The 10,762-nt window shown below is 47.2% G+C and overlaps 3 protein-coding genes across 4 annotated transcripts; 1 reads left to right on the forward strand and 2 right to left on the reverse strand.

Annotated features, from left to right (window-relative positions):
- The first annotated feature begins 177 nt into the window (after positions 1-177).
- On the forward strand, positions 178-5,178 carry rcor3 (REST corepressor 3). 2 transcript variants are annotated; one of them, XM_087801519.1, is made up of 12 exons: positions 178-550; positions 621-677; positions 1,816-1,893; positions 2,613-2,665; positions 2,735-2,896; positions 3,026-3,150; positions 3,220-3,298; positions 3,370-3,588; positions 3,699-3,776; positions 3,840-3,897; positions 3,962-4,206; positions 4,267-5,178. In XM_087801519.1, exons 1-12 carry the CDS (start codon positions 427-429, stop codon positions 4,600-4,602), a joined length of 1,614 nt encoding a protein of 537 aa, XP_087657645.1. In that variant the 5' UTR covers positions 178-426; the 3' UTR covers positions 4,603-5,178. The 2 variants fall into 2 exon arrangements, with proteins under 2 accessions (XP_087657645.1, XP_087657653.1); XM_087801527.1 differs by having other exon boundaries at positions 4,270-5,178.
- Positions 5,179-5,194: 16 nt separating this feature from the next.
- On the reverse strand, positions 5,195-9,691 carry kat14 (lysine acetyltransferase 14). The gene is made up of 10 exons (XM_087801509.1): positions 9,433-9,691; positions 8,287-8,408; positions 7,517-7,638; positions 7,284-7,456; positions 6,787-7,221; positions 6,178-6,725; positions 5,986-6,116; positions 5,741-5,916; positions 5,490-5,680; positions 5,195-5,430 (listed from the first exon to the last, which is right to left on the reverse strand). The coding sequence occupies exons 1-10, from the start codon at positions 9,689-9,691 to the stop codon at positions 5,257-5,259; spliced, it is 2,331 nt and encodes a 776-aa protein (XP_087657635.1). The 3' UTR covers positions 5,195-5,256.
- A 69-nt stretch (positions 9,692-9,760) lies between these two features.
- On the reverse strand, positions 9,761-10,512 carry pet117 (PET117 cytochrome c oxidase chaperone). Its single transcript, XM_087801538.1, has 2 exons — positions 10,382-10,512; positions 9,761-9,907 (listed from the first exon to the last, which is right to left on the reverse strand). The coding sequence occupies exons 1-2, from the start codon at positions 10,475-10,477 to the stop codon at positions 9,761-9,763; spliced, it is 243 nt and encodes an 80-aa protein (XP_087657664.1). The 5' UTR covers positions 10,478-10,512.
- Positions 10,513-10,762: the final 250 nt, after the last annotated feature.

Genomic DNA, 10,762 nt, shown 5'->3' on the forward strand with positions numbered 1-10,762 from the left:
TACACTAGTCACATTTTTGATTAATCAATCAATAAATCCATCAATAAATACCAATAGGTAATTAGTTTCTTGCAGCGGAGGGATATTCGGCTACAGGTCGCTCTGCTGCACTGCGGTGGACTTAGTCTTCCGCCGTTGAAACTAGATCCCATTCCTACGCGAAGACACGGCGTCTGTGTCCATCAGTGGGTGGAATTCGCTCGCGGGGGTGTTAAGAGAACCCCTGCGTGTCTTCCACGGGTCAAATTTAGACGCAGAATGTCCGAACAGAATAGCCTGACAGCGAGCGGAGAAGCACCGCAGCGCCGCGGAGGAGCAGCGGCGTGACGGTGAACTGCAGAGACCGCGGCTGCAGCTTCTGCTGACATTTTCTGCCCGAAAACTCGGTCCGAGAAAACCACCCGGACGCCCACGGAGGCGGCGGAGATGCCCGGGATGATGGAGAAAGGCTCCGAGTATTTGGGGAAAGGCCGCTCGAATGGCACCAAGAGTCCGTCCACAGCCTCGAACGGACATTTCTCTGACGAGAGCGGCAGCGACGACGAGCACGGTGAGTGTGTCACTCTGGTCCCTCGAACCCGCCGACAGCCCTCAATGTCTTCCATCTGCTTCGCCTCCAGATGTGGGGATGCGAGTTGGATCCGACTACCAGGCCGACATTCCGGAGCTGGAGGCTGGTGAGTGTCGAGGAGCGACGGTGACGCTTCGCTGTCGCTGCAGCCGCTAATAACGCGTTATTACGCTGTTATTAACGCCTTGACTGAGCGTTCTTTGCACCGCGATGACAGCCACCCAGTTCAATAACCGTCCTTGCACAAACCAGCTCCAAATATATCAAGAACTTTTCAAAACCGACGTAGAAACGCTCGTTATCCAGTGAGTGTGACGTCATCGTGGTGCTAAGACGAAAACAATATTAAATTGTTTTTTTTTCTGAAAGTACCTGAAATCGTTGACATATTTCACCTCGATTAACAGCAAGTACATAAATGTGTTTTTTAAATTTTCTGCATTTTCTTGTACAATCGAATCTCACCAAAAACACTTTAAATATATGTATTTATTACGTCATATATATTTATTTAACTCAGCATTGCTGAGTTCTTTTCTTTTCTTTCTTTATTTTTCTTTCTTTCTTGTCTTTTCTTTTTCTTTTTTTCTTTGTTATTTTTCTTTGATCTATGTTCTTTATCTTTAGACTTAGATTGTATCATCTCGTTCTTTCTCTTTATGTCTCTTTGTTCTTGTTCTTATTTTATTTCGATTTATTTTTTATGAAAAATTGCTGTATTTGCTGTGGCTAGTTGGAAAAAAATAATTAATAAAGTTCTACCTACCTAAATTGTAACAACTTGGAGACTAGTGACGTCACAAAGATGTGATCCGTGTAGTTTTGGCTAACGTAACATATTTGTTCAGCTCACTTTGAAAACTTTGAAAGTTAATCCTAAAATGTTACGTTACCTGGGTCAATGTGACCCGGTGGCCAGAAAAAAATGTGTGGTATCCCTTGTGCTGTCTCTGGGTCAAGGTGAACGACCTCCACCACTGCATTTGTATTTATGGAAGCCAGGGAGTTCGTTCACCTTGACACAGAGGCAGCGCAAGGGATATCACAAACACATTTGTTTCCGGCTTCTGGGTCAACAGTTAAGTTTGCTTTTGACCACTTTTAAATTGAGAGGATCAAATGGTTCCCACGGCAACACTGCTGCTCGATAGTCGTTGTCATATCAATTGAAACCTGTCGTTCGTTACACATTAGACAAACAAAGATGTCGAAGCTCCTGCAGCTGAAGCAATATTTGTTCTTAGGTTCTGTCAAGTACTCAGAGAAGGAAAGTGGCGGGATGCTGGTCTGGTCTCCGTACCATAACATCGTAGACTCCAAACGTAAGTGGTGACCTCCTAGTTTGATGTAAGGAAGATGTTTGTATGTGTGTTGTTATGTGCATCATGACTTACTTACACACAGCCCTATGACTCTATTCATGTCAAGACTGTAGATTGTGTAGAAATAAACTAACTAACAATTTTATATACATAAAAAAGAATTGTTAAAATCCCCACTTTTATTTTTTGCAAAAAAATGCATATGATATACAGTGTTACAAGTTTAGCTTAAATATAACTTTATTAACATCTTACTCTCAACATTATATCATTTTCTAAAAAAAATGTATTTTATTCTTAAGTTTTGTGTTATTTGTTTCCATCATATTAGGCTTCTTTTTTCTTCATCAAATATTTCTCAAGCAATGACAGCCTTTCACAACAGTTGTATTTAATGTCACCACTAAGGTCATTTTAACTTCCTGCCCTTGATCTACTAAATAAACAACGGCAAACCATTTTGGAAAAGGCAAGAAAAAAAAATGGAAAACAACTTTCAAAAAGCCAAGTTAGATTGATCCAACAAACAACAAATACAACACACTTGTTACACAATTGTGAGCTTGTGTTAAGCTGATTTAGTTGTGTTTGATTTTACTTCATTTTGTTTTTTTTATTTCTGAACTCATTTTTTGTAATAACTCAAACGTTTGAAAGATACATGCACTGGTCAAGGACCTGATACTCTGGTCAGAATCTAACCAACTCCTCCTCCACAGTGGACGAGTACATCTCCTTAGCGAAGGAGAAACATGGCTACAACGTGGAGCAGGTGAGTTGGAGGCAGGTGGGAGGAGTGTAGCATCAGGTGACATGTTTGTTTGTGTGTGTGTGTGTCCAGGCGCTCGGGATGCTGTTCTGGCACAAGCACAACATCGAGAAGTCTCTGGCCGACCTTCCCAACTTCACACCCTTCCCGGACGAGTGGACGGTGGAGGACAAGGTTCTGTTCGAGCAGGCCTTCAGTTTCCACGGCAAGAGCTTCCACCGCATCCAGCAGATGGTAAGCACCTCGAACTCCTGATACCACAGCGCCACCTGGTGCTTGAAACAGGAAATACTCTGTTTAAAATACTCTTGAACTACCTGGCGAAGACTGATGATGTCATTAAACAAAAGAGTGTGTGTTCAGTTACCAGACAAGTCAATTTCCAGCCTGGTCAAGTACTACTATTCATGGAAGAAGACTAGGTCCAGAACCAGCCTGATGGACAGGCAGGCCCGCAAACTAGTCAGCCGCAGTAACCACGGCGACAGGTACGGATGTGAGCCAGTGAGCGAAATTTCTCGACAATGTGCGACTGATGAGGTGGTTTGTTGCCGTAGCGACGAGGAGATGGAAGAGTCGACCCCTGTGGAACCCCACGATAGCGACTATGACCCTAACAAGGAGGCCAAGAAGGAGGTGAGTCGTCAACAACCTTTTCCGAGATGAATGTGAGGGCGTTCAAGTGACCGTCACTCCCGCCTCCACAGCCGAGTCAGGTGGAGCCGGTGCTACCGGGCTCCAAGGTGGCTCTGGGCCGAAGAGAACACCAGACACTGCAGCACCGACACCACCAGCGCTCCCGCTGCCGCCCGCCCAAAGGCATGTACCTGACCCAGGAGGACGTGGTGGCCGTGTCCTGCAGCTCCTCGGCCGCCAACACGCTCCTACGTCAACTGGACATGGAGCTGGTGTCGCTGAAGAGACAGGTGGGAGCACCAAGAATTAAACAAATTAAATTAAATGTAATTGTAAGCTAGAAAACAATATTCTACTGTGTGACATCACATCAGCTGCCAGACTGTCAACTCTCATGCAGGTCCAGAACGCCAAACAGACCAACAGCGGACTGAAACACGTACTAGAGTCTGGTATCGACCAGTTCTGTCTGCCCGAGGTGAAGCTAGCGATTGTTTGTGGTCGTCACCATTCAAACTAACGACAAATATTCCTTTCATAGGGTAACCAGAAAGTGAACGCTCGCTGGACAACTGACGAGCAGCTGCTGGCGGTCCAAGGTCAGAAGCTTTCCGCTAACCCTCTTGAGAAGCAGTGAAACCAGGAGCTCCGTTGATCCCGCAGGTGTCAGGAAGTACGGCAAGGACTTCCAGGCCATCGCCGACGTCATCGGCAACAAGACGGTGGGACAGGTCAAGAACTTCTTCGTCAACTACCGCCGCCGATTCAACCTGGAGGAGGTCCTGCAGGAGTGGGAGGCTGAGCAGGGCACCCAGGCGCCCAACGGAGATGGCGCCCCCTCTGGAGACGAGGGGAAGAACAGCTCCAACACGCAATCAGGGAAAAGCACAGATGAAGAGGAGGAGGAGGTGAGTGAGCTGAAGGTGTGCGACACGCAACACAACTTAATGGTGAAACCTCTCCTGCAGCAGGGTCAGGTGATCTCCTCCAGTGCCCCTCCTGCTGTCGCCACTTCCTCCACGGCGGCCCCACCAGTCGCCTGCAGCCCCTCCTCGTCACTTCACCAGCCGCCTCCACTTCTGCGACCGTCCCTCCCAGCCACGCCTTCCCTGCACCGCCAGCCGCCGCCGCTGCAGCAGCAGGCCCGTTTCATGCAGCCCCGGCCTGCCCTGCACCAGCCCCCTCCCCTGATCCGCCCCTCCAACCCACTACCACCACGCCTGAACCCCCGCCCCCCCGCCCCTGGAAACTCAGGAGGTCCCGCCCCGCAGCCGGAGACGACCCCGCCCTCGTCGCTCCACTGACTAAAGCAAACACTGTTGACGGTCAACGGATGACGTCCGCAGCTTTTTTCCACCAGTTTTTACCGCCAGACTTGAACGCAACACGGGCTCAGTTCTCAACTCAAAAGGTTCCCGTCAGGTTCTGAAGATCCAAGTCAATCAGGTGACATATTTAATTTGAACTTTTCTATCTGAGAACACTACAACTTGTGGAGGTGCTTTTAATCCTTTGTCTTGGTCTGTATTTGCTATTTATTCTTCCTCCATGACGTGAAAGTGCTCTTACTGTTCTCCTGCAACATGTTCGACCATTTGTGTGTTTGACGGGACAACAGTTTGTGTTGGTGACAAGAGTGTCTAACAGTTTGTCAAGTTCATGTAAAAGTTGCTTGTGATCGACACTCGAAACCGTTAGACAACGAAGTGACCATTAGTTTCCACGACAACAGTGGTTTGGATGCTGGTTTCCGAGACAACGGATATTTTTGTGACACTAGTTTCCGCAGCAACAGGCATTGACATGAAGTCTGCTGGTCTCCTCAATGTCCGTGGCCACTTTTATAACAAATTAAGATTAAAGGATACAACTTGAATCAATTCTTGAGTCTCGTGAGCAAGTGTCTTTTGAAATTTTAATGAAGTCGCCACAAAAGAAAGACCTATGATACAATCTAGTCAACGACGCAGGCGCAGGAAGAAGGCGTGTCGACACTCGCTACTGTGGGGAGGGTAATATTTGTCGTAGAAGTCCAGGATATATTCTTCTGCCTTGAAGCCAAACTTCTGGTACAACAACATGGCAGAGTTGCTCGCGGAGACGTGGAGCGTGACGTCCTTCCCCATACAAGTCTGAACACAAACGTCAGTTTCAGTTCGGGGTGAAATGGTCATGTTACTTGCAGCCTCACCTGGATCAGGTGATAGATCATGAAAGTTCCGATGCCGGCGTGCCGCCACTCCGGGTGAACCAGCAGGAAGGAGATGTAGGCCTCGTTGTATTTCACATCAGGAACCATGAAGCCAAAGCCAACCACCACCTTCTTGTAAAGAGCCACGACGCTGAAGTCGGGGTACTGCAGACATTCGGATAAATCCACACCTGCAGAAAGCAAAGCAAGTCAGTGCTGCTCAAGGGCACGCATCTCTTACGTGTCTCCACCTGGCCAGAAGCTGTTGTGACACATTGCATTGACTGACGGGATGTGATTGGGCCGCACGTAGCAGTAGTCAATCGGAGCGTCAACTTCCGACTTCCAGTGCGTGTCCTCTTTGTGAGAATGGGCTCGGATCTCAGCCAGCAGCCGGAGTTTCAGCGGCCGACTCTCAAAATCTCTCCTGTCAAAGACGGAAGAGTCAGCAACAGGACATGAGGGCAGCAGAAAGATTTGTTAAAAGACTGTGTACCTGATAAAGGGCTTCAGAGTTCTGGAGGTGTAGGGACTCTTGATGCTCTGGTCCAACTTGTCCGACCCCATCAGCCTGAACAAGAAGGAGGCGCCGTTTTGATGAGCTTCCCTGCGACCAGAGAGCTTCACCTGCAGGACAAAGAAACGTAAACAACCTCATGGATGACACGAGTCTCGGCGAGTTGCTCACCTGGAAGCGATCAAGAATCCGCTGCTCCTGACTGTTGGTGCAGTACCTCCCCCCTGCCAGTGGAATGCCCTCATTGGAGTCATAGATTCCTCCCACCAGAGTAAGTGTGGCGCTGACGGCTCGGTCAATGTCCAGCAGGGGGAGCCCCCTTTGCCTCTTTGCCTGGCGAATAAGCAGCTTCCTGTGGAGGCGCTTTGCCTGTGGGGTGACGGCGAGAGCGAGTGGGCAGGCGTCCAGGCGCAGACGCAGCAAGCGCTCCTCGTACAAACTCAAAGGAGAGAACCGGGGAGTCTGGGAAATATACGACTTCTCAGGGCGTGTGATTCGTCTTCTCTCCGGACCTCTGCCGGAGTTTGGCGGGACCTCATCGCGACTCGTCTGCTCTTCAAAGTCGCCCTCCCTGCTTTTCTCGTCCTCACTGTCAGCTTCCCGTTTGATGTGAGAGAGTGTGGGGCGGAGCTTCTTCTGGACAACGAGGTTAGTGGCCGGTGCCGGAGCGAACTCTATGCCTGGATCGATCATCCCCTCGGTCTCCATCTCTTCGTCGTCTGCAAACAGATGAACAAGGTGACACCTTCATCCTCTCAGACTTGTCATGTCATGACTCACCGTGGAAAAGGGCATGCGGAGGCATTGCATCCGGAATCAGGTCGGCCTCTGACAGCAAGCTGGGCGTAGCAGAGTGTGAGGCGGGCGTTCCAGGAGCCGAGAAGTCCGGCGAGGGTGATGGTGACGGGCTGGTGAGCGGCGTTCTGTCGGATGAGCTGAGTGAGGAAAAATCGACAACTTCGCCTTTTTCCAGGACCAGCTCGGACCTCCTCCCTGGCACTGTGGTGCGGCCGGTGCTTAGCTTGACGGGTGTGGATGAGGAGCTGCGGTCTGTGTACGCCCCGCTCGCCTCCTTCTGAGCTCTCCGGATGTCCTTGGCCTCCTGTGTCCGCGAACGCTTCTCCTTCAACTGAATTGCGTTCTCCACAGGGTTTCGGGCACCACGTCGTCGCAGACCCTCCACTGTGATGATCGGCTCGACCGCGGCTTTGACCGCTGTAACGAAAACAGTTTTGTTTCTAAGATGGGAAGCTGGAAGTCAGAAAAGTGACACCAACCTCTAGTTTTGTTGCTCGACTTCTCAGGGTTGGGTCTCAGAGTTGGGGGCCGGTTGTGTACTAACTTCCACCAACCAGGCTCCCCAAACTCTTGCGCTCCCGAGCGAAAGAAGCTGGGGCTTCCCACTGAAAGACAACCAGCCACTGTGCTCCACCATGTTGACGTCTTCTTCCTACAAGGAGTCAGAAGTGAGTGACAGTCAACAGGATTTAATCGATGTCAAGGAAGTCACCTAGTGCCCAGCAGAAAGTTCCAATGGCGTCCGATGAAAGCACAGATGTCTTCTTTCCAGCGAAAGTATCCCTGACGGCCGGTTCCCTCAAGGGACAGGTTGTACATGGCCAACATGACCACCTGCCGAATGGTGAATCACATTAAACTGCTACTGTCGTCAAAAACTGTCTGTCTGTTCTTTTGAGTCACTTTAGTGACTTGGATTCATTGTGCACTAATCTCACAACACGATATATTCCACTCTCGATATGATGAATTTTGATAAACTCCGGATTTCAGTGACATTGTGTGATTGTTTGTCACTTTTGGTTAAATTAATGAAACCGAAACCAAAATATGTCCAAACATCAGCTTTCAAAGCTGCTGGAATCGACTGTATCCTCTCGTCCTCAGTCATCACCGGGATCTCCTGGTATTTCATTGTTCTATCAGCTGCGTAGGACATAATAACTGCTGCCATCTAGTGGCCGGAAATTAAATTGGAACACCAAAATGAACAAACGAATGAATAAATTAACCCTAGCCCTTATGCATGTTAATTATGAATTAAAAATGTTTTTTATTCTTTTATTTTACACACACTTTATTAAATATAAATAAACCAAATGATTAATGGTAATAATAAAATATTATTAAAGTAAAAATCAATAAAAATCGACGAGTTGAATAATAAAACAGTAATATAAATATCTAAATATTCGTGTTTCAATTTTTTCTCATCCCCTGATGACGTTATAGTTAGAAACTTGTGTAGCATGTCATCCTCACCTGTTGCCAGGTCAGTCTCATCCTCTCAAAACTTTCCTTCCCATTTTCGGAACACTGGGAGCACACGAACCGGAAGAAGTTGTCTCCTTTCAAGTAGCTTGGCTGGTCACCACGGAGATCGGCTTCTCGTGGATCCACGTGGCACAAGCACAAACATACAGTTAGAAAGAGACGGTCTCACTCATGAAGCATGAGCAGAACAAACTTCAATGGCAGCGACCTTCTGTTTTCTTGATATTAAGAATATTTTTAAAAGAAGAAAAAAAACAAAAAAAAAAACATTGTTATTTAGATCCAGTTTCATGTCAAACTATTTGTGTTTCATCTGTAAATTGTTCTACAGTCGAAAGATAAAAGACCGCGTGGTATATTGAATATGATATTGAATATTCGTTTATATTATACATATTGTCTGAAGTGAGTCACATGTCTATTAGGGATTTAATCGGATCATGTATACATTTATTTTGTGATATTGTGGGGAAATGACAATTTCACTGAATGGATCATCTAGATTTAGCAGACATTCCCAATAATCACTTAATTAACAGGTTATGTTTCATATTAAAGTCAAGCTCATCTGCACTTCAGGACAGGTCAACCCTACACACTGAGAGAACCATAACAAATCTAAAGATTGTGCCAGCAAGTCTCTACTCAAGGACAGACGTCTGCGTAAGTCAACTGATTCTCTCTAAGACATCAACTTCTGTTACTTTCCACATCTACCACTGGGCATGGCCATTTTATGATCCAATTTTTAAGAGTTGCTGTAAAATCATACAAACAGGAGTGACCATACTATAAAAGATCTGCCATTTCGTTACAACTTTGCGCTTGGCACTTGAAGACGTCTCTGCGATAGATCTCTGCTTTGCCAAGAGTCAATCATGTGATCATGTGAGTTGTTTTTTGACTTTAGCATATTTCACTAAACGAGCACCCTCTCTTAAACTCATTCCTGTGTCCTTCTTTGCCACAACCATGTATCGATAACAGGGAGCGGTCGGTTCATCTGAACAAAAGCCCCACAGTACGACAGTTATATTAAGATGAGCAAGGGCATGAAAATCTGCACTGGGATTTACTCGCACTTCATGAATGAGACCCAGGAATTCCCAAATGCACGCAAGTCATGTGACTCACCTGCAGGAACCCACTTGTGGCATCGCTCACAGTAAAACGCCATGTCTTCACTGGACCACACACTTTCCACCTCTTCGCCTGCATCACTGGCTAGTGAGTCGCCGCTCTGGTCGTGGGACAAGTCCACAGAGCCCTGGTCCTCTGACTCCACGATTAGCAGAGTCTCACCTTCCACTTCACCCTCTTCCAAACCCTCCGACGCTGAGGTGAAAGCAGCGTCATCCTCTGCACCGACCACTTGCTCGCCGCTGCCGTCCATGTTCGCTCTGGTCAATGTGTGCTTGTTCTTATCTGCCGGTGTCTCTGGACCATCCTATGTCTCTCTCAGTCAGTGTTGGGACGAAGCCTCAGCCTCTCTCCGGAGTCTCTCCGCCTCCAGGTGTCTGGTCAGAAGCCTCTGTTCGTCAAGGAGGCGGAGATTTTCCTTCTTTTGTTCCAGGCGCTCCTGATCCCGAATCACTCCTTTGTGAAGACGCTGGGAAAAGTAAAGAATCCCTTTATCTGATCCCAGTTAAGTCACAAAACTTAACTTATATATCTAATGTAATTATCAGTCATTGTCCTCCATCTCCAAACAAGGCATACATTTAATTCCCTGCTCTAAGACATCAGAATCTTAGTTGACATTAATATTCTGTTTATTATCTTAAACCAGAGAGACATAAGCTCAATACATCTAGCGGTGTCTTAAAAACTAACAAGAACTTCAACATCCGCCAGCCTTCAAATTAAAGCCGGAAGACAGCGAGTTGTTGAATTTTTTTTTCTTCAAATTTCGTATCTACCTCAAGCCTTCGTTAGTGTGTTGCTGCAAAGGAAAACAAATAAAAGATTTGCCGTTTCACTTTATATTTGTTTGCAACCTAACAGTGACGTCATTTAGCTCCGTAAGGCTGCACAATATCTTAATACTGGCCGGTTCGGTTAAAGCCGGTCCAGTCCGACTTACCTCTCTGTCCCAGGTTTGTTTCAGGTGCACTATGGTCACGGTGCTTATAGTAACAACCACAGAAACTCCAAGAACCACCCGAGAGGTCATCGACATAACGTTAGCTTAGCTGGTGGCTAGTCTGCTGCTAACAGGCTCCGCCCGCGCGACTCTTCTTCAATGACACTGGAGTTAACGGCGAGTTGAAGACAGCGGCGCTGCAGGTGAAGAGAAGCATTGCACCTCATTTTTTTTCCCTATTGTCTTACCCATAATATGAAGAACGAATGTTACTGAAGCCATTGCAAAATAGCTTCAAGACATCGATCTAGTGACCCCCCTCGGTTTAGTGTGGTACAGCAAAGACGACTGATCTATACCAATAACATAACACTTATGACA

The sequence above is a fragment of the Callionymus lyra genome, chromosome 1 (assembly GCF_982586985.1).
Source record: "Callionymus lyra chromosome 1, fCalLyr1.hap1.1, whole genome shotgun sequence".
In the NCBI taxonomy this organism is placed as follows: Eukaryota; Metazoa; Chordata; class Actinopteri; order Syngnathiformes; family Callionymidae; genus Callionymus; species Callionymus lyra.